The sequence below is a fragment of the Chelonia mydas genome, chromosome 12, assembly GCF_015237465.2.
Source record: "Chelonia mydas isolate rCheMyd1 chromosome 12, rCheMyd1.pri.v2, whole genome shotgun sequence".
In the NCBI taxonomy this organism is placed as follows: domain Eukaryota; kingdom Metazoa; phylum Chordata; order Testudines; family Cheloniidae; genus Chelonia; species Chelonia mydas.
This window is the reverse complement of record NC_051252.2, coordinates 32,399,735-32,422,675: the sequence shown is the minus strand read 5'-3', so window position 1 is coordinate 32,422,675 and position 22,941 is coordinate 32,399,735. Positions and strand designations below refer to the sequence as shown.

The 22,941-nt window shown below is 43.6% G+C and overlaps 2 protein-coding genes across 12 annotated transcripts in view; one reads left to right on the top strand and one right to left on the bottom strand.

Moving 5' to 3' along the window:
* The first annotated feature begins 6,756 nt into the window (after positions 1-6,756).
* SDR42E1 (short chain dehydrogenase/reductase family 42E, member 1) lies at positions 6,757-11,339 on the top strand. 3 transcript variants are annotated; one of them, XM_037877530.2, is made up of 3 exons: positions 6,757-6,868; positions 9,017-9,123; positions 9,872-11,339. In XM_037877530.2, the coding sequence occupies exons 2-3, from the start codon at positions 9,056-9,058 to the stop codon at positions 10,977-10,979; spliced, it is 1,176 nt and encodes a 391-aa protein (XP_037733458.1). In that variant the 5' UTR covers positions 6,757-6,868; positions 9,017-9,055; the 3' UTR covers positions 10,980-11,339. The 3 variants fall into 3 exon arrangements, with proteins under 3 accessions (XP_037733458.1, XP_037733457.1, XP_007059330.2); XM_037877529.2 differs by lacking the exon at positions 6,757-6,868 and adding an exon at positions 6,926-7,068; XM_007059268.4 differs by lacking the exon at positions 6,757-6,868 and adding an exon at positions 7,217-7,989.
* Positions 11,340-21,948: 10,609 nt separating this feature from the next.
* Positions 21,949-22,941, bottom strand: part of PLCG2 (phospholipase C gamma 2) — a 90,012-nt gene continuing 89,019 nt past the window's right edge. For 5 of the 9 annotated variants that reach the window (XM_037877613.2, XM_037877615.2, XM_043526495.1 and 2 more), the window contains one exon: positions 21,949-22,765. In XM_037877613.2, coding sequence (XP_037733541.1) covers positions 22,717-22,765 — 49 coding nt within the window. In that variant the 3' untranslated portion in view covers positions 21,949-22,716. The remainder of the gene's footprint in view (positions 22,766-22,941) is intronic. The other 4 variants (XM_037877614.2, XM_043526499.1, XM_043526497.1 and 1 more) reach the window with 1 other exon arrangement.

Sequence of the window (22,941 nt, the reverse complement as noted above, 5' to 3'; positions counted from 1 at the left end):
CCCCATTGGTGCCGAGGGGATGAGGCCAGGCTGTGATGGCTTCCAGCCCCAGGTCCCTGCTGTCTGGGAGCAGTACCATTATATTTATTATTCCTGGGCAAATTCTGCACCACCGTGTGTGTGCATATTTCACGAGCTGTGTATATTTTTCTTTGGGTTTTTTGGGCAGAAAATAGCTTCTGCTGAAAAGTTACTACAGTTCTTCCTTTTGCCCACCAGAGATTGCTGTGATGCCTAGAACACAACGGCCACTCCTGGCCAGACCCAGCTATGACAGGAAAGAAAAAGAGCCTGCCTTCTTTTTAGTGCTTGTCGGACCAGGTCAGGCGACAAGAGATATGGGGAGACAGACAGCGTTAGGCTGCTGAGGGGTCAGACAGGGGCTCATGAGGGCTAGTGTGGGAGGACAGACTTAGGCAGGGGCTGAATGGGAGTGGAAGCACAGGGCCACAGGTGGAGGGAGGTGCACATGGAGATGAGAGGAGGGGGCTAGCTGAGGGGTTGCAGGGACATATTGGCAGAGAGGGAGGGAGTGCAGAGCTACAGGGAGGAAGGCTGAGTGGGGGCACAGACACATGGGGACAGGCCATGAAGGGACACATGAAGATGAGTGGAGAGGGCTGGCTGAGGGGGCACAGGGACACATGGGGATAGGGACACACAGACACATGGGGACAGAGGGAGGGGGCATCTGAGTGAGGGTGGAGGGACACCTGGATGGGGGTGCAGAGACACATGGGCACAGGAGCAGAGGTGCCTGACTGAATGGGAGAGGCTAGAGGTCAGCCAGGGTCTACATGGGGGATGCTCCCTAACAATCCCTTCCTGCCCCCCCAAAAAACCTGTTCCATACTTTTCCCACCTGTACCCAACAACTCTCCAAGTTCACACCCAGGCTCCTTCCCAGCAATTACTTCCCTCTCCCTCAGCTCCTCCTTTATCCCTGACTCTCCCAAGCTTTTGCACTGCTTCTGTGGGGTACGAGAAATACAGTTCTGAACTGTAGTTTAAACAAATTACTCAGAGTTCTGTATTAATATACCTAGTAAGGAATCTATTTGTTAAAAAACATTTCCTGAATCTTTTTTGTTGTCTGTATTGTTACAGACATACTTGCTGACAGGTATTTTGAAATATATTACAAAAATAATTGAAACTGCTGTGATTATATTGTATTATTTTGACAAATAAAATATGGAGAATTTTAAAATATTGTGTGCAGAATTTAATTTTTTGGCGCAGAATTCCCCCAGGAGTAATTTATAAAGCATCATCCATCTGAGGAACGCAAAGAGATTTGTTGACATTAATGAATTTAGCTTCATAGCAGCAGATAAGTGCAATATCACCCTCACTTTATAAGTGAGGAAAATGGTTTGCTCAAGGTCACATAGAAAGTCTACAGCAGAGTCAGCAGCAGAACCCATGTTGCCCAACTGTTTTACCCATAGGACTATCCTTGCCCTCTAAAAATCTTCCTTTTTAAGAAGCGTCAAGATTTATTTTTATTTCAGACATTACAAATCTCTCTCACCTCCCACAATATACTCAATTATTTCCACCTGATTTTGTATAATTTAAACCAAACTGTTTTACACATTTTGCAAGTCCATTAGGATGTTTTGGGCTCTCATGGATTTAACACATTTGTAATTATAAGTTTTGTTTCCCTCTTTCCTCCAATTGAATAGCCAAGGAAAAAGAAAACAAAATTAATCAGTTTATATCATATAAAATAGCATAATTAAAGTTTATTCTCCCAATAAAAGTAAAACCAGTAAGGTGGATTCTCATAGGAACTTATTGTCTTGGGCTCCAATATAGGATGGTTGGCATGCCTTGTGATTTGATGGCAAAATCGTTTTACTAATTAAGCATTTTAAATAGCAGAGAATCAGCATACTAAAAATTGGGGTATTAATGAGCTGACTGCTCATTCTTTCTAATTTATGTGGTTCACTACAGCTGCTTACTTTGCTCCATTTAACTGCTGATTTAAAAATCCCTATGCATCACTGCACAGAAGTTTAGGTTCATTTAAAGCCATGACAAATAAGACACCATTTACACAAGACATTTTGCCATTTAAGGATTCCAGGTTAGAGAGCAATTCCTTAAAAGGGTTATAATAGCTTGATCCTCTTCACACAGGCAAAACAAGCCATGTTATAATATGTTTGGGTCTCTGACAATGTTCCCTCTAATTTTTTCCATCATGTGTGGAATAAACGTGCAGATGCGCGCCACCAGTAGAAACAAAAAACCTAGCTATAATCTATATATTTTTTTAAAAGTTACCATAGGGATAATTACTCCAGCCAGGACAGGTTAAGCATTTTAGAACTCACTCCTCAAAGAATTAAATTTAAGTGTGAGAGAAATAAAAATTATGAAATGCATAGGTCAAAAACTAAAATAACACATTTTGAAAGAATAAAATTACAGAGAATATATGTGCATTGCAGGAAGTACCAAAAAGTAACAACAACAACAACACAAGTATATGTTGGGAGGTGAGAGAGAACGACTGTGTGCACGCTGGCTGCTGGGGAAGTTTCCGAGAGATGCCGTGCGCTCTTTAAGGCACTCACTGAAACCTCTCCAGCTCCTGACTGAGCCCTGTCCCCCCTTCCCCGCTCTGCAGAGATGGGGTACATGGGCAGGGGGGGAGGGAGGCGGAAAGAGAGACAAACACACACACACACACACACACACACAGAGTGAGAGCTGGTTGGTGGGGAAGTTTGAGAGACCATGCGCTGTCTCTAAGGAACTCCCTCACTGCCCGGAGGCTCGTTCAGACCTCAGCAGCTCTCTCCTGCTCCAAATCCTGAGCCCTGTCCCCTCTCCCCTGCTCTGTGGGGATGAGGTATGGGGCAGGAGGAGGGGGATGCCCTGATATCAGAACCCCCCTCCCCTCCCGCTCTGCACAGCCAGTAGGAGGGTCCAAGGAGCAGCTGCAGGAGCAATGTGGCTGCAAAGCACCAGGGCGGGAGGGGCACCTGAACAAACGCTGCCGGATGTGCGCAGCTCTGCTAATCAAGTGTGTGGCACTTGAATCACTCCTGAGCAGCCACGTAGCTTAGAGGGAACACAGGTCTCTGATATGTTGAGTACTTTAAAAAGTAGTAGAATTTGAAATGTTGACAAGGCTTATGTTTGAAGCAGTAAACCTCACCCCACCTCAGCCAACTGGAATTAAAACTTGTGTAAGATTTCAAAGGCATGTGTTCCACTGTATAAGAACAAGGAAACTAGAATGAGAAGTCTATTTGTAAGATTATATGATATACTTGACTTTAGTAAGCACCCTTATAGTCTTAAGAAAGCCAGCGGTTTTATTTTATTAAAATGTGAGGCAGTATGGACTAGTTGACTGTTCATGGGGAAGGGTCCAAAAATCCTTTCCTCCCCATACACACTTGAGTTCTAAACCCAGCTCTACCACCATAAAATGAGAATAATATTTGCCCACCTTTCTCACATAGATGCTGTATGGTTTAAGGAGTTAATATCTGCCAGTAGGTACCAAAAGATCTGAACTAACTTCTTAACACTCCATATAACACAGTTAATATGCTGAAGGCAAGAAAGGAATGAAAGTACATAAAACCATTACTTACAAAAGAGAGAGATCCTGATCCTACAAATTGCTCTGCATAGATAGATCTGTAAGCCTACGCAGAGTACTGCTGAGATCAATAGAACTCCATGCAAGAGCATGGCACTGCTCACACAGAGCATTGTCCAGGATCAGGGCAGTAGTTAGGATAATATTGCTCCATTCCACGCTATAACTGTGTCTGAACATATTCAGATGGAAGTGCAATCTGTTTTAACAGTACAAAGTACCAATATCGCATCAGAATCCACTATGGGACAATGCTAGCAGATCTCAATCCAAATTCAGGGCTCAGTATCTTACTTTTCAAATGTTTACATATTAGAGACCAATCCTACAAATAATTAACCATACAAACGAATAAATGTTCACAAGAGTACGCCCATTATATACGTATATAGTTAAAAGCCAAAAGAAATTTTGAATCAGAAGGCTAAAATAAATACATAATGCCTTATAGTTTCAGATGTTATGCATAAATTTTACCTTGGAACACACTGTTGATAAGATGTGAATGTTATTAAAAAGGTTAATAAATAAGGTACCCTCTGAACAATGAATGGATTTTTAAACTTTCCATAGATCTTGGTTTTACTCTTACCAGTCATGAATTTAAAACAAAAAACAAAAACAAAACAAAAAGTAGCACATTTTTCCTACTTTCCTCTTAAGATTTTTGAAAACTAGAAACTATAATCATGCTTACGTGATTTAAGTAGTTCTGACACTGAATTGATTTTTGGAGTGTTTTCTGACATTCTCCAAGTGACTGAATACATGTCTCTGAAATAAAGAAAAGCATCAGTAATGCAATTTTACATTTTTTTTAATTGTTGTTGCTGTTACCGGTTAAGTTTTAGACTCCTTGGACCAGATTCTGACATAAAGTACACTAATGTAACGCTGTAGTGATTCTACTGAACTCTGTTGCCATTATGCATTGTTTGCTTAGTAACAAACCCATATTAGCACTGTACAAGACATAAAGGGCTTGTTTACACTGAAAAGTTACATCATGGTGGAACGCGACTGTATGTATTCAGGTAAAGGATAAGACTGTTGCATTTAACATAGCCTCTGTGTAGGCAAGGGCTCACATGACAAAGCCATGTGTTACTTACCCCAGCTCCTCATGGTTGCATTCCTACTGCAATGTAACTTCCCAGGGCAGACAACTCAGAACATGGCAAACTTCTTCCAGATTTACAACAATGTAACTAAGATCAGAATCTGGCATCTTGCTCTAGATACAGAAAGTGATTCCAAGGGCCCTGACTGACTAAAATAGAAGAACAGACAGATTCCAGCCAGACACCTGTAAATATTACAATCTCAAACATCTCAGACCTTTTGGCAATTCAAAGGGGGTACTGCAAGTATTACACTTGTAAGGACTAATGAACAAAAGAGGTACAGATTCTGGCCACACAAACAGCAAAGATGATAGATTTTGAATTCTAAAGCACCACCTGATTTAAATTGCTCATTGTGGAATTGGCATTTAGGACAGACTTCATGGTTATGCTATTATTTATTTTTTTGTTTTACAGTAGTACCTAAAGACCCCAAGCATTTGCAAGGCTCCATTGTGCGAGTCACTATACATACACATAGCAAGAGACAATCCCCACCTCAAGGAGCTTACAATCTAAATAGACAAAAGGTGGGAGGAAGTATTATTACTTATTTTATAGATTGGGAACCGAGTTACAGAAATATCAAGGTCACACAGGCAGGCTGTATTTTCCACTGAATGCACCCGATGAAGTAAGCTGTAGCTCACGAAAGCTTATGCTCAAATAAATTTGTTAGTCTCTAAGGTGCCACAAGTACTCCTTTTCTTTTTGTGAACCAGACTAACATGGCTGCTACTCTGAAACAGGCAGGCTGTGGCAGAGTTGGGGTAAGCCTAAATTCTTCAGACTTTGGGTGCCCAATTTGAAACATTTTGAGGTGCCTGATTTTCTGCTGAGCACCCACCTTCTGAAAATCAGACTTCTTTAAAGAGGCCTCAGATTGGGCACCCAAAATCATTAGTCACTTCAAACTACAGGCATAAACCTAGATTTCCTGAGTCCAAATGTAGTGCCTTAAAACCAAGGCTATCCCACCTCTGCTAGTTTCTAACACAGGTGCTTAAAACCATTGTTCATACCAGCGCTGATGCAGGATTTGGCTTTGCAACACTGGTGATTCCAGGTTTCCCATGCAGACTTAATTAGTCAGCATGGCCATCTCCTATACCTATTCAATTGCATGAACTATAAATTGCAACTGCATTTGGACTGCTCCCAAAAGACACTTCCCAAGCCTAGAGACAGCATCCGAGTTACAGCAATACCGGACTGGGGTACAGAGGAGTCAGGTTGAGCACCACAGCAGAGTTTGAGCATCATGAAAATGTGATATGCCCTTACTCAAAAGACAGACTTCTGCATGGTTCAGTAGTAGGCCCTGAGGGGGTCACTATAGGGAGGAAAGAGGCAGGCTCTGACCACCACCAGCCAGCACTGCAGACCCAGATTTTCTAATACAAAACCAGAGCTGCACTGGGTAGGTCTACACTGCTCAGGTTTGGGCCCTCTTCCATCCACGCACAAGTCAGTCCGATGAGGGTCAGTGAGCACTCAGGCCCGGGGTTCCTAGGTCTGCACTGGGGGGGGGGGGGGTGACTCCGGTCCAAGCCCTGTTATTTTGCATCACGGGCAGAGCTCATGCCACATACATACCCCAGCCAGACGGGCCCCTAGTGCCGTGTGGAGCCGTTAGCACGGCTGAGAGACCCAGGGCCAGAGCCAGTCAGGGTTACAATGCAGTGCGTGTGGACGCTCAAACCAGGGCTTGGAAACCTGAGGCCCAAAGGCCCGGGTCTCCAGCGTTGGCACCGGGCAGCCGGAATCCAGGACTCAGCCATGGGGCGGGGCGGGGGCTGATGAAACGAAAGCAGGGCTGGGGTGGCCAGCAGCTCGCGACGACCAACTGGGGCGGCCTCCCTTACCCAGAGCCCGGTTGGCCGAGTCCAGCCTCCGCAGCACAGAGCGCAGCTCGCTCGCCTTCAGATTCCCCGCCATGGCCCCACAATTCCCGCTCAAGGCATGTTGGGAACCGCCATCTTGTTGTACGGAACCGGCAGCGGCGTTTCAAGGGGCCGCCCCCTCGCTGCGCAAAACCTGCTTGTGATCACGAAAGCGCCGCCATCGTGTTGTACGGACTCCCAGAAGGACCCGCCCTACGGAAGCCCATTCAGTTCAGTACAGGCCATGCCATGCTATGCTCTGCTCCGCCGGCGACGGTGCCCCGGACCCGCGCGATTGCTCTGCGCGCGGGTGGATGGGGATGGGGCGGTGATGGGAGCAGCGCGGGCTCTCCTCAGGCAGCCTCCGGAAGCGGCTCACCCCGCGGGCCAGGGCGGAGCTGAGAGGGAGAGAGCCTGGAGCTGCTGGGAGGTAAGGGGGGGGGGCACCATTAGCGTCCCCGGGCGGTGCCAGCTGGTGGCAAGGGGTCCGCAGGCCCCGCCCCGCCTGTGGTGAGCCCCAGGGGGGTGGGAGCTCTGTGTGTGTCCGTCCGTCCGTCCCACATCGCTGTGACTTGTGCGCCCTGCTACCGATGGGGGGCGGGCTCAGGGCGCTTTGCAAACCGCGCTCCCCCAGCCGGGGCGGGGGGCACTGGCAGCCCGGGGCTCAGGGCGCGCCTCCCTGTCACTGTGAGGCCGCTCCCTCGGCAGGCGGCGGGGCCTGGCTGTGAGAGCGGGTCTGCCCCGGCCTACTGCCGACTCCCCGCCGCGGGGAAGCCGTCAGGGCCTGTCGCTGGCGGAGCGGGCCTAGCCGGTAGGGCGGGTCTCAGGCCCCGGCAGGCGTGAGTCCAGTAGCAGAGCGTTTCTCCTCCCCCTGTCTTTCCGCCCCCCAGCGGGTCAGCGGAGCCAGGCTGCGGCCCTGCCCCTGTCCGGTCTCCCCGGCAGCGAGCCGCTCCTGCCGGCTCAGAGAAAGCGCCGCAAGGAGCAGCGTTAGCTCTGCCCGCGGGAGCGCGTCTCCTGCCCACCCAGCGCTGTCGGCACCGGCCCGTCTGTCGCTCAGGGGGCTGGTCTCTGCACACCCCGGACTGACAAACGTTTGACCGACAAAAAGAGCGAGGGGAGACCAAGGCAAAAGGAAAAGTCGGTCTAAGCTACGCAATATGAGTTATGTGAAGAGTGTATCGACCTCGCTTAGATCTACTGATTGCAGGGTCCACACTCCCGGGTGGATGGGAGATGCTCTCCTGTCCACTCTTCTGGGTCCGGTGGAGTGGACCGGAGAGCAATCAGCAGCTGACTTAGCAGATCTTCACTCGCCCCACTAAATCGACCTCCCATGCATCGATGGCCTCCATTAAGTGTAGACAAGCCCTCTGTCATCCATAGCTCTCCTCCCCTATTCCACTGAGTGCATTGCATTGGCTGGCTTCATAGGTAGCATGTGTATCTGGATACACATGTTGTTAAGGTGGTGTCCCAGAAAATAAAAAAGCCTGCCAATCTTATATAGACTTATATGATCCGACGAAGTGGGTATTCACCCATGAAAGCTTATGCTCCAATACGTCTGTTAGTCTATGACGTGCCACAGGACTCTCTGCTGCTTATATAGACTTAGGCATTTGTGTAGGTTTAGGGGCATCAATAGGCCTCTGGACTTGAGAGGGAATGTGTATAAACCTATGCTGTGCAGGTTTGGGGCCAAGGAAGTATACTGTCTGATGCAGGCCCTTTGTTTTCCCACTCTTTGAGTATTTTAGGGATATTTACAAGTAAGTATACAGGTGAAATATACACATAATACTTCGACAGGTATGATGGTTTAGGTAGGGAATGAGTATATATATTAAGGGTAGACCACAGTTGGTGCCATTTCTGCATAAAGATATACACATACAACTATGTATATATGAGTACTTGATGTATTATCACAGTACACTAATAAAGCTTCAGGTATATGGATATTTGATATGGAATTGTTATGCAAATGTATTCAGTGTATAAATTAGTGGCATTTCTATAGTACCGGGTAGTTTTGTAGTGAGTTTAATTGAATTATTCAATACACACCTGTGTAACATCAGAATATGGCCTAATTTAATGGAAACTGAGAACCCTCTTGCTTATTTGGCTATTAGTAGTTCATATATTAGTAACTGTCATATTCACAATGTGGTCTTTTTGTTATTTGTTTGTATATGCCTTTAGAAGAATAAAGGGACGGGATCTATTCCTGCATTACTTAGCAAATGATGTAGTCAGTCTCCTAAAATTAAAGCACAAATATATAACTTAGAATTGCTAAATATGGGGAGATGTTAAAATGCAGTGAAAATTATTTTAATTATGCAGTTTTGTCATGCATTTTTTTAAATTTGCAGGTCAATTTGCTCAAATAAAGTAGTGCCAAAGGAAAAAGGATGCACACAGAAAATGTGACCAAGGAAACAGTCCTTATTACAGGAGGAGGTGGTTACTTTGGTTTCCGGTTAGTGCATAAAATATTAACTTTATTTTACATTAAATATAGTAGCAAACACTTTACAGTGCAGATCTTTTTAGTGAAGTGAGTCTGTAAAAATAGCATCACAGGGCTCTGTGTTTCTTGTCTCTTAGTGATTCCAGTGCCTCAGAGACAATGCTAAAGATCGTGGGCTTGAGCTCATTTGCTCTTATATTGAAAGGCTACCTCTAGTTCACCAGCTGCAAAACGAGTACCTGATTTACCAGGTTTGGGCAGTCAAAGGTGGTCAGACGTGATGCTGGCCGTCACTCCCTTGTATACTGTTGGCTATGAAGCTGCTGTGCCTTACTCACACCTGAATAGGTAGCACTGATTCTTGGAATATGTCTACACTTAAACCAGTGCAGCTAAAGCGCTTCCATGTAGACACTCACTATAGCGACAGGAGGGGTTCGCCCATTGTTGTAGTTAATCCACTTTCCCAAGAGGCAGTAGCTACGTTGACAGAAGAATTCTTCCATCAATCTAGCACTGTCTACACGAGAGGTGAGGTCAGCATAACTATGTCTGCAGGGGTGTGGATTTTTCACGCACCCTGAGAGATATAGCTGTGCCAATGTAAGTATTCAGTGTAGACCAACCCTCAGACAACTCTGACCAGCAAGAATTCAGCACTGAAATAGTTTACAAGTTTCTTCTACTCATGGGTGAAATGTTTCATTCATCATTACGCTATGTATCTTAGTAACATATGGTCTCGGTCATGTTTTAGTTTAGGTTGTGCCCTATACGAAAAGGGAGTTGACGTGATTCTCTTTGATGTCCTGAAGCCAATCCAAGCTGTGCCAGAGGGAGTGAAGTTCATACAGGGGGATGTCTGCTGTCTCTCTGAAGTGGAAAAAGCTCTCAGAGATGTAATCTGTGTATTCCATATTGCTTCCTATGGAATGTCTGGCAGGGAGCAGCTGAACCGAAAACTTATAGAAGACGTTAATGTGAGAGGAACAGAAAATATCATCCAGGCTTGCAGGAAAACAGGAGTGTCAAGTCTGGTTTATACAAGTACATACAATGTAGTCTTTGGGGGCCAAGTTATAGAAAACGGGGATGAATCTCTGCCTTATCTACCACTTCACCTTCATCCTGATCACTACTCCCGGACCAAGTCTTTAGCTGAGATGAAAGTGCTGCAGGCAAATGACACTGAGCTTGAAGAAGGAAAAGGTGTGTTAAGGACCTGTGCTCTCCGACCAGCAGGCATCTATGGGCCTGGAGAGCAAAGGCATCTTCCAAGAATAGTTAGCTACATTGAAAGGGGATTGTTTAAATTTGTATATGGAGACCCTCTGAGTTTAGTGGAATTTGTCCATGTAGATAACCTAGTTCAGGCTCATATCCTTGCTTCAGAGGCACTCAAAGCCACTAAACAGCACATAGCTGCAGGCCAAGCTTACTTCATTTCAGATGGCAAGCCAATAAACAACTTTGAATTTTTCCGACCTTTAGTTGAAGGCTTGGGTTACCAATTCCCAACTGTTCGTCTTTCTCTCTCCGTTGTATATTTTTCTGCATTCCTAACTGAAACGGTCCATTTTCTTGTAGGACGAATTTATAATTTTCAGCCTCTCCTCACTCGCACTGAGGTTTACAAAACTGGCATCACACATTATTTCAGCATGGAAAAGGCCAGGAAAGAACTAGGGTACAAACCTGAGCAGTTTAGTCTGACCGAAGTAGTTGAGTGGTTTAAATCCCAGGGACATGGAAGAAAACTCAGACTCTATACTATAAAACATCTGATTAGGGATGGAGGGTTGATCTTGCTGTTGGCCACAGTGGTGCTCTCATGGCTTCCAGCAGCAGTAACACTCTCTGTTTGATAGATGTTGAACATTGAGCTTGGGCTCTTTTTATAGGGTGATAAAATATGCAAAGTACTTGAAACTTAAAATAAAATTAGATCTCACTGTTCTCTGAAAAAGTGCATACATTCAGTGATGAAAATAACTTCGCCAGTTTCAAAAGTTTTGGCGTTCCAGAACAATGTAATAATACATACCAGAATATTTTAGCATTGGTAGTCAATATGTTTGTTTTATGTCTGCTGAAGGGACTATTCTGTTTCAATGGATTAACAGTATTGCTATGTTTTTTTAAACAAAATTATGTGTCTATATTTATAATATAATCCACTGTACATTAAAGTGCGGCCATACATTGAAATAATGGCATTGCAGGTTTCCACATGACTCTGTGACTTCCATATCAAATGAGAGGTTTTCTTTTTAACTGAGCCCCTTACATTCTCATCCTTCACACTGAATGTTAAGCTTCTTTCCTTCTTGCCTATCATCACAAGAAATAAAGGTTCTGCAGGCCAAATTGGGCCCCCAGAGACATCTACAATCCCGTTGTATTCCAGTTATGCCATTAGTGCTTTCAGCAGCTTGCACAGGTATAACTGATTGGAACTGGGTGATGCTGATTTGGTGGGTGATGCATAAGAAGAACAGAATCCAGCTCACATGCTTTGAGTGGTTGGAGCAAAGGACTGGAACAATTCATTGGTGTCACTAGAGTAAATAGGTGTGATTGGTGAATACACGAACAGAATGGAACCACTGATTACAAATGTGACATTTTTTGTGTACAGTCTCTTCTCAAAATGGAACTGCACTTTCATTTAGCAGAGAGTTATACACGGGGTGTGAAGTTGAATATGATTGCAAATGGCATTTTGTTTTCAGTTATAGAGGCATGCTGCAAGGTGTATAACCAATTGTCTTCATTTGGCCTTTTTCACATTGAGAGAATTATATCCATGGTCCTTGCTGAGAAGATTCCTGTACCCCTGTCCAAAGGAATTGTATTCTGAAAAGTTCATACATTGTCCCTTGGGGGGAGGGATAGCTCAGTGGTTTAAGCATTGGCCTGCTAAACCCAGGGTTGTGAGTTCAATCCTTGAGGGGGCCATTTAGGGATCTGGGGCAAAAATTGGGGATTGGTCCTGCTTTGAGCAGGGGGTTGGACTAGATGACCTCCTGAGGTCCCTTCCAACTCTGGTATTCTATGGTTCACTCCTAGCCTTCGGTGCACTCAGACCTGACCAAAAATGAGCTGTGATCTAAGATAGAGGGATATACCTAAAGCTTCCTCATGTACAGAGGTGGTAAATTCACTCTAATTCCAATTCACACAAGGAATTTTTCCATTAGGATTAATATCAGAAAGGTCGAAATATGCTCGAGTGGTTAATCCCTGCACATTAGTCAATTTTGTGATACTAGATAAGATCTATGACCCTAATACCTCTTACTGTCACAGGAACAGTGAATTAGGTAGTGTGACAGGATCATTGGCTACTCTGATTATTGGTGGATTGTCTGCAAACATGCTTGGGAATATAAACCACCAGTTGGTGTCAAGATCTTGCTTGAGAATTTGTACCACGTGAGTTACTTTTGGTCATCTCATAATGATCTAGCACACTGGTGTTAAACAGAAAGCAAGCATGTAGTAAATCCGATTTATCTAGGAAATCTGTTAGGTCTAACCCTTACAACTAGTCTTCAGGTTCTGCAACTCTAATAGATCTAATAGAAGGTTTGATGATTTGCAAACTAACATTGGTGTAGCCATCTTTTCATTCAGAGGCCAAATTCATCTCTGGTATTGAATTAAGTAGGATTACGTTATAGAAGAATTTGACTCACAGTGGGTGGATTTGCTATTGACCAAGCAGTATGCTTACAAGGGAAAAAAAATTAAAAACTGAACTAGAAGTTTTGGGGGTGCTTTTATGGGTTAAAGGTATTAGATGTGTAATGTCTTATTCTGGAACACACTTCTATACAGTGTTCTATATTCTTCTAATCTGTAGCAATTACTATTACAAAGTGCTTGAAGAAGCTCACGTTTCTAGATTTTTCCAACTATAAAAAATGCTTATTTAAAATGAAGGAGTTGGTTCAAGTGTTAAGTAGCTGAGGGCCTCAGTATTATCAAGCAGTTAAACACCATTCCATCAACTGCCCTTGGCTAACAATTATTTTTGTGTTCCATTGTTATTCAAGCTTCTAAAAATACTATTACAATCATTTCCTTAACATGTAGTATCACCCCAAAAGGACTTCATGTTTTTATATGAGGAGCTATGAACATTTTATATTATGAAACTTGGAATTCCACTCACAGCAGCACTTTTAAGTAGACTTTTTTTCAGTTTACTACACAGGGGAAATACTGACATGTTTTAACATCCATAATTTTGGGAACAACAATTTTGTTCCTGCCCTTTATGTTGACAAGTCAAATTCACACTTGGTTTTTTATCTAAATTTTAAATAGTCTCGTTTTGACGTTGGAGCTACCCTAGTTCTGTTGTTTAAAAGAAATTCCCCAGCAATTTAAGTTCTGTCATCGCCTGACAGCCTTAGTTCTTTCTGCCTAGCCTGCAGTCCTGAGCTTATATAGAACTCCGACTCTGAGGGGAAGGTGGATGGCTGGCGTGACTACACAGAGGCAACTCTTGAACAACACGTATAGTCCATAACCTACCTTCTTCAAGAGCCAGTACTCCACCTGGGGGATGGTGGCTGAGGAGTTCTTAGCTAAATATGAGCTGTAGCACTGCTCTTCCAAACTGGGCATCCAAGGAGCAGCATGTGGTGAAAGTGTGCATCGAACTTGAAGTTGCTGCTTTGCTTAACTCCACTAGGGGGCACCTGCCTAAGCCAGGCCACTGGGCTGCAATAGCTCCCATGGAATGGGTGTTTAAACCAGGGGGTACTGATTTCCTAGCTGAGATGCAGCAGGGTTCTATACATCTCCTAATCCATGACCTTCATGGGTCAGAGTATAAAGGAGAAAGATGGCACTTCTTCTTTTTCTTATGCCCCTCTTATTGATTCTCTCTTCTTACTTTTACCTTGACAGGCATCTGTAAGGACTTGCTGTGCCAAGACAGACACTGGCAGCAGAGGATATGTCTGGAATTGGTACCAGTGGTTACTATGCCAAATGAAGAGTAGGCACTGAGGGGAGTTCTTCCTGCATTGTCACAAAGGCTATTGTGCCTAAATATGCTGTACTGGTTTGCTCTTCACTGCCACTTTCAATTTAACTAGCGCCAGGCAATGCCAGATAAGGGATTCATTCTTAGTGGAAGATCAAGGGAGATTCGTCTTGGGCCCATAATAGAAGGCAGCACTGAGGCCAGTGCAGCAAATAAGTCGTGCCCTGTGTTTGAGGACCTTGGCTCAGAGCCAGACAATGAAAACCTGTGTGTTTATAATGCCTCAACAACAGCTTTGCTGGGAACCTCAGGGAGATGTGCCAACATCTTGAGTGGAAAGATTAACCAGTGACAATATTTCTGATGGCTGAAAAGGCCTGGATGGCTGTATGGATAAAGATTATGTAGAGCACTGGATTGCTTTTAGCCATTACTTATAAGAGCAGGCCTGGATCACTTAAACTAGATTATCTGCAAGAGTAAGGGCTCTGGGATCAGGTCCAGACTCTTCATCCAGGACAAGCAAAACTGAGGAAGGTAGTCTTTTCATGCAGTGAGACAAAATGCACACAAACCAAAGCAAAATAACCCCAAAAGCACATGATTTGCTCCAGGAGCCTCTCCCCAGTGCCTGACCTGCCTATGGAGCTCAGCTGGACACAGGAGAACTGCACAGAAGCAAGCAGGATGCAGGAGAAATCATTCTCTGCTCGTCCACGGACCTGGTCCATAGCCACTACTCCCTCCTGCTCCCTGCAGGTGGAAGGACATGTGGATCCATGAAATGGCAGATCCTTTAGCTCCAGACCCTTTTCCTGAGACAGTACGCACAGGGAGGAACACACCTTCTTCCCAGCCCCCCAAAATAGCCTGCTCACCCACTCCCACAACCAGTTAGCTGTATGTGAGTAATATGGGGATAATGATGCTGATCTCCCTTTGTACAGCACTTTGAGATCTATGGATGAAAAGCACTGTATTCGCTAGCCCATACTAGATCAGCATTTGGTATAGTCAATAATTCTTCTGTCTTCCAGCTCTTCCTAGTAAATAGAACAAAGGACTGGTGATAGAAAGGAGTGAGGGACACCTTGCCTCTTTCACTTTTCAAAATCAAAACAGGAAACCTGCAGCTTATTAAGAAAAATACTTTTAAACATCCCCAAAAATCAGCTGCAGATGTTCCATTTCCAGTGTTTTATAATGATCCTTTATCTAAGCCAGCTCCACATTTTTTTTTTCCTTGTGCAACTGGGTAAAGATCATTAAGGTATTACTTTAACTCGCAGGCTATGCCACAAGGTTTCCAAAATTTAGTACACGGTGTTCCTGAATGTGAATTATCGGAAGTACAACTACAAATTGAAAACGTATCTATTGAGATTTTAGAACAGATGCCATTAAAATTTCTAGTGCTCAACCTACGTCAACACTTGACATGTGTCCCTCCCTTCCTTCTCAAAACATCTTTAAAGAGATGAAGTAGCGAGGCTGATATTTGTAAATAAGAAACTAACACACTAGAGATTCATTGAGAATTTATGGCAGCTCTTTAACCTGTCACAAAAGTAACAGATACCAGTGAACACGCACACACTTACATATGCACATATATACTTATTTATTTTAAAAAAATAAATTAAAATTTCAATTATCTCCACCCCAGCTCCCAGAGAACTGACTGGGTTTTTACAGCCTCTGCTCCTAAAAAAAAAACAAAAAACAATGCATTTTCCTTCAAAAATGTTCATTATTTTCTAATTACTGAAAAAGTCCCCAAATTTTCAACAATATACTGGATTGTTTCATCTAACAATATGTAATGATCCTCAAGGAACATTACTCTAAGCATGTCAGAAATCTTTATCTTTAGTAGCTCTGGAAGGTTTGTTTGATTCCAAGGACTAAGTGTACACTGAATCTGAAAGCAAGCTTCCCAGCCCAAGCCACGGTTGCTCCAAGCTCCAGCCCAAGCCGCAGCATCTACACAGCTATTTGTACAGAGCTAGTGCGAGCCCCACCAACATGAGTCTGTGGACCTGGGCTGGAAGGCTCAGGCCCAGATGCTTTGTAGACATGCCCATAAACACTGCTGTTACATAGGAGAAGAAAATCTTGGCTGCTGATTGGCTAAAATAGTCATGGGATGAGAATCAGTAAATTTCTACTATTTCTGAGGAGGTAAACAATATTCTGGCCTGGAACTACGTCAACCAGTGAGATCACATATTGAAATACCTACATCCTAACTCAATCAGCTGAGGTCAATAAAAATTTCCCCTCAACTCATACTACAGTCAGTCAGACCACTGCCTCTTGACTGGTTCCAGAGTATTCAATAATGATCTTTTCTGAACCTCTGAATTCATCTTCCATTCATTTGGAATGTTAGTTAAAAGAAACTGCAACATTAAAAAAATAGAATCATGGCCAAAATGGAGAAATTTCCAGATGTGTCTGAGGAAAACATTCAGAATGTATGTAACAAGCCACAGATGCAAATTTTCAGCCAGCCTCAACTTGGCCTCTAATTTGGCACATACACCTATTCATAGATTTAAAGGCCAGCAGAAGCCATTAAGATCATCTAGTTTGACCTCCTGCGTGACCCCGGCTACACATTTCACCTGCATCACACAAAGTAACATGTAGCTGAACTAGAACTGATCTGTTAGAAAGACTTCCAGCCTTGATTGAAGGACCCCAAGTGACATAACATTTACACATGAGCAGGTAACTGTGCGCTCATGCAAAGGGCATTTGCCTGTGTAATTAAGGAAATTGCATGTGCAGAAATTTGTTCCCTAATTTAATGTCTGGTGAACATCAGGATTACTGTCCTTCCAACTAGATACAGCCTTCAGTTTTGTCTTGGTAAGACTTCACCTCTAGGGTGAATAACATCTGACATACATCAATATCAACAGAATCATAACAGCCTCAAAGCCATGAATTGACATGGAGTTTACCCTGGCAAGTATCCAGAGGCTTTTGGGTAAATGTGTTCTAACATAGAACACAGGAAATTAGGATAGAAAGAACTATTGCTCAATTTTGACAAGGCTTTGAATGCCTGCAAAATTGGTAATTCAACTCTTTTCCTTCCAGGTATAGTACAATATTTGGGAAGAGTGATTCTGGAAAAGTAGCTCACTGTAAAATGAGTTGAACTTAAAAATACATTTAAGGGCTCTTCTCACAACCAGTTTAACATAGCACATATGCAGAGAATCTGCATGGGACACTTCGAAGTGTGGTGCAATGTGCTAATTCATAAACATTTACACAGCAGTAGTAGAGGGCAATATGATTCATCATACATATGCTGCTCTGTGGCAGCAATGCTTATAACAATGAGAGAAGCCAGGACAATTATGCCATGTGGACAATTTATGTCCAGAAGCCACAGCTGATGTTTTTGTTTAGTTTTGAATTTTTGGCAGAAAATTATTGGGATCTTGTCCAAGAAGAATCTCTCACCTCGGGGCTCTAGCAGTCATAACACTATATCCAAATTACTTCACTGAGAAATGAGAACACAGCATTGTCAGGGTGTTAATCTTACATATGGCTCGAGGAGCTGTTCAAAGTGTCTTTTTTTTTTTTTTTTTTTTAAAGAAAGGTGGATTTCCTGTAAGAACGAACTTTTTCGGCACCCAGTGGTCTGGCATGCAAGGATTTCTGGAATTTTCACTTTCCCGTCCTGCCTGTTAATTGGCTGCCTGGCAGCATAGCAAACTCCCCCAGGGCAGCCCCTAGGCAATATGGTCTGTGGTGGTGATTTGGCAGGAAGCCGGATGGGGAAGAAATCTGAACCTACATGCAAAAAGTTGTTTTCCTTTAAGTCCCAAGCTCTGCATCCCAACTTCATTTGGGGACAGAATAGTTTTTCGACTTATCAGGAAGGAGAAGAGTAAACGTACTTTAACGTGCTACTCCACTCCTCTCTTTTGGATTTGGTACCTGGTATTTAATTTCCAAAAAATGTACAAGAGAAGCGTGCATCTTCAGGGAGTTTGTATGCAGAGGGAAATTCAAAATCCAACCCTAGTATTTCCTGACTCTCTGCTATAGCACTTTCATATGAAGTTAAATGAGACAAAACTGTCTTTCTGGAATAACTGAAACCTCAAGGGTGCTCCTTGAAATATCAGCTGTGAATGCACAGTGGAATCAATTAAATGAATCTTGAGACAGCAGATCAGCAGAAGTGGTGGCATGGGGAGCAAGGGAAACTGAAAATCGCTGAAGCAGTTCACTGTGCAATGAATTCCAAACGCAAACAGGCTTTCAGTGGTGAGAGATCCAGCATTACCTGTGTGTCACTTTAAGCCTTGGGCAATTACTTAGACAGAAGAAAAGAAGCTCTTCTGCACTTACCTGAAATGTACATTCAAACATACAGATTGCAAAACTCCACCCACATATGGATACTATGACTAGTCACTTCTTATTAATGAGTAATGTGCTGCTAACATGAAGAATCAATGCATACAAATATTAAGATGTTTGGTATCTGATACATCATCCTGCCTCATACTGAGAAAGAGGGACGATCAGCGAGTTATCTCAAGTGCCTATACACAAATGCAAGAAGCCTGGGAAACAAGCAGGGAGAACTGGAAGTCCTGGCACATTCAAGGAATTATGATGTGATTGGAACAACAGAGACTTGGTTAGATAACTCACATGATTGGAGTACTGTCATGGATGGATATAAACTGTTCAGGAAGGACAGGCGGGGCAGAAAAGGTGGGAGAGTTGCATTGTATGTAAGGGGGCAGTATGACTAATCAGAGCTCAAGTATGACACTGCAGAAAAACCTGAGAGTCTCTGGATTAAGTTTAGAAGTGTGAGCAACAAGGGTGATGTCGTGGTGGGAGTCTGCTATAGACCACCGGACCAGGGGGATGAGGTAGACGAGGCTTTCTTCCGGCAACTCACGGAAGTTACTAGATCACAGGCCCTGGTTCTCATGGGAGACTTCAATCACCCTGATATCTGCTGGGAGAGCAATACAGCGATGCACAGACAATCCAGGAAGTTTTTGGAAAGTGTAGGGGACAATATCCTGGTGCGAGTGTTGGAGGAACCAACTAGGGGCAGAGCTCTTCTTGACCTGCTGCTCACAAACCGGGAAGAATTAGTAGGGGAAGCAAAAGTGGATGGGAACCTGGGAGGCAGTGACCATGAGATGGTCGAGTTCAGGATCCTGACACAGGGAAGAAAGGAGAGGAGCAAAATATGCACCCTGGACTTCAGAAAAGCAGACTTTGACTCCCTCAGGGAACTGATGGGCAGGATACCCTGGGAGAATAACATGAGGGGGAAAGGAGTCCAGGAGAGCTGGCTGTATTTTAAAGAATCCTTATTGAGGTTACAGGGACAAACCATCCCGATGTGTAGAAAGAATAGTAAATATGGCAGGCGACCAGCTTGGCTTATCAGTGAAATCCTTGCTGATCTTAAAACACAAAAAAGAAGCTTACAAGAAGTGGAAGATTGGACAAATAACCAGGGAAGAGTATAAAAATATTGCTCGGGCATGCAGGAGTGAAATCAGGAAGGCCAACTCACACCTGGAGTTGCAGCTAGCAAGAGATGTTAAGAGTAAAAAGAAGGGTTTCTTCAGGTATGTTAGCAACAAGAAGAAAGTCAAGGAAAGTGTGGGCCCCTTACTGAATGAGGGAGGCAACTTAGTGACAGAGGATGTGGAAAAAGCTAATGTACTCAATGCTTTTTTTGCCTCTGTCTTCACGAACAAGGTCAGCTCCCAGACTGCTGCACTGGGCAGCACAGCATGGGGAGGAGGTGACCAGCCCTCTGTGGAGAAAGAAGTGGTTCGGGACTATTTAGAAAAGCTGGACGCGCACAAGTCCATGGGGCCGGATGCGCTGCATCCGAGAGTGCTAAAGGAGTTGGCGGATATGATTGCAGAGCCATTGGCCATTATCTTTGAAAACTCATGGTGATCGGGGGAAGTCCCAGATGACTAGAAAAAGGCTAATGTAGTGCCCATCTTTAAAAAAGGGAAGAAGGAGGATCCTGGGAACTACAGGCCAGTCAGCCTCACCTCAGTTCGCCTCACCTCAGTCCCTGGCAAAATCATGGAGCAGGTCCTCAAGGAATCAATTCTGAAGCACTTAGAGGAGAGGAAAGTGATCAGGAACAGTCAGCATGGATTCACCAAGGGCAAGTCATGCCTGACTAACCTAATTGATTTCTATGACGAGATAACTGGCTCTGTGGATGAGAGGAAAACAGTGGACATGTTGTTCCTTGACTTTAGCAAAGCTTTTGACACGGTCTCCCACAGTATTCTTGCCAGCAAGTTAAAGTAGTATGGGCTGGATGTTTGGACTATAAGGTAGATGGAAAGTTGGCTGGATCGTCGGACTCAACAGGTGGTGATCAATGGCTCCATGTCTAGTTGGCAGCCGGTATCAAGTGGAGTGCCCCAATGGTCGGTCCTCGGGCCAGTTTTGTTCAATATCTTCATAAATGATCTGGAGGATGGTGTGAATTGCACCCTCAGCAAGTTTGCAGATGACACTAAACTGGGAGGAGATGTAGATACGCTGGAGGGTAGGGCTAGGATACAGAGGGACCTAGACAAATTAGAGGATTGGGCCAAAAGAAATCTGACGTGGTTCAACAAGAACAAGTGCGGAGTCCTGCACTTAGGACGGAAGAATCCCATGGACCGCTGCAGACTAGGGACCAAATGGCTGGGCAGCAGTTCTGCAGAAAAGGACCTAGGGGTTACAGTGAACAAGAAGTTGGATATGAGTCAACAGTGTGCCCTTGTTGCCAAGAAGGCCAATGGCATTTTGGGCTGTATAAATAGGGGCATTGCCAGCAGATCGAGGGACGTGATTGTTCCTCTCTATTCGACATTGGTGTGGCCTCATCTGGAGTACTGTGTCCAGTTTTGGGCCCCACACTACAAGAAGGACGTGGAAAAAATGGAAAATGTCCAGCAGAGGGCAACAAAAATGATTAGGAGACTGGAACACATGACTTATGAGGAGAGGCTGAGGGAACTGGGATTGTTTAGTCTGCGGAAGAGAAGAATGAGGGGGGATTTGATAGCTGCTTTCAGCTACCTGAAAGGGGGTTCCAAAGAGGATGGATCTAGACTGTTCTCAGTGGCAGCAGATGACAGAACGAGAAGTAATGGTCTCAAGTTGCAGTGCGGGAGTTTAGGTTGGATATTAGGAAAAACTGTTTCACTAGGAGGGTGGTGAAACACTGGAATGCGTTACCTAGGGCGGTGGTGGAATCTCCTTCCTTACAAGTTTTTAAGGGCAGGCTTGACAAAGCCCTGGCTGGGATGATTTAGTTGGGGACTGGTCCTGCTTTGAGTAGGGGGTTGGACTAGATGACCTCCTGAGATCCCTTCCAACCCTGATAGTCTATGATTCTATGCTCTTGGAGAGAAACAAACTTGCTGATCTAATAGGTTTTTTCCATCTATAACTTGTATGTTCCTACTAGTGACTGAAGCCATAAGGATAATGTATCTATCTGTATTTCTGCACAGTTATGTTATGGATTAAATATATTTTGGGTAAACAGACAACATTAAAAAAACCAAAGAGCACTGATTGACATTATCTTGTAAGAAGGTCTGCAAGACTACAGATGGACAGTTTTCAAACAATTCATTTGTATGCAGATTAGCAGCTGGAAGGATGTGAGAAACGATGTTACACCAAAGTAAATTATCCAACTGGAGTTTAAAATACCTTTCCTTTCTCGCTCCTACCTTATGTATAAAAAATATTTTCTTGCACTGCCTTGACGGAGCTGATTTACGTGACACAAAACAATGTCGTATTTCTCTTTTTTTTTTTTAAAGCTTTTCACAGAATCCAACAAATAACTCATCTACAATCTTGGAGTACATTTAGTTTTAGAAAATTAACTCATTCACTGGCATTAAAAAATGTAACAAGAAACATCTATCAGAAGAAAATACAGTATAACCATCCATTGCCCAGAATATTTTATGTGTGGGGGATACAATCTGCTGTATCTGATGTCACAATCATATTGTAAAAGTGCTTTTACAGCATTTAATAAATTAAACCCATTATCTGTCAATCATAAGGAGTCAGATTATTAATGTTGTGTGTGTGCAAATGGTTGTGAATGCCTGACTTGTGTCCTGTACACACAAATACTGTAGATGATTTGTACTTGTACTTTGGGTATTTGTAAGGGTAAGTTAGCCCTGCACAAATGCATGCAAGTTGTCTGCACACCCTGTAGTTGTGAAAAGCTGACCCTTAGTTTCCTTCTTACTCTAAGGTTTGTGATACTGGATGCAAATAATGACTTGAATATGCAGAAAATCTAGCCTGCACTGTGTGTATGCTTTGTACAGAAGATAAATTAAACAACAATGAAAACAGTTCCTCCGACAAGAAAAATTAAGGAAACCCATCTTTCTTCTTAGTAAATTCAGCCTGATGAGACCTTCATTGAGTATGACGATCAGGGTAAATTAATGTCTCTTCCTGAGTGGCTTTCTAAAAGGTGCACCAAAAGGAATAGCTTCTCTAGGAGTAGAATTTGCTGTTACTGACTTTCTTCTCCTTTAATCTTCAGGAAAAAGAAAATTCAAGTCAACAATTCTGCTAGGTATTCTAAGAAAAAATACAAAGGTCAACTCAGCAACTCTGTGTACTTCCGTTTCTTTTCTTTAAATTAAAATGTGAACACAGTAACAGTATATATATGGCACTTCATATATTCAAAGCTTTGTATATATATTTTTTAAAAAGAGCCAAAAAATTCAAAGAACAATGTCATGGACATTCCC

Coding starts and splice junctions, on each gene's coding strand:
- SDR42E1 (XM_037877530.2), top strand. CDS start 9,056: ATGCACACAGAAAATGTGACCAAGGAAACAGTCCTTATTACAGGAGGA. Junction 9,124..9,871: donor GGTGGTTACTTTGGTTTCCG/GTTAGTGCATAA, acceptor GTCATGTTTTAG/TTTAGGTTGTGCCCTATACG.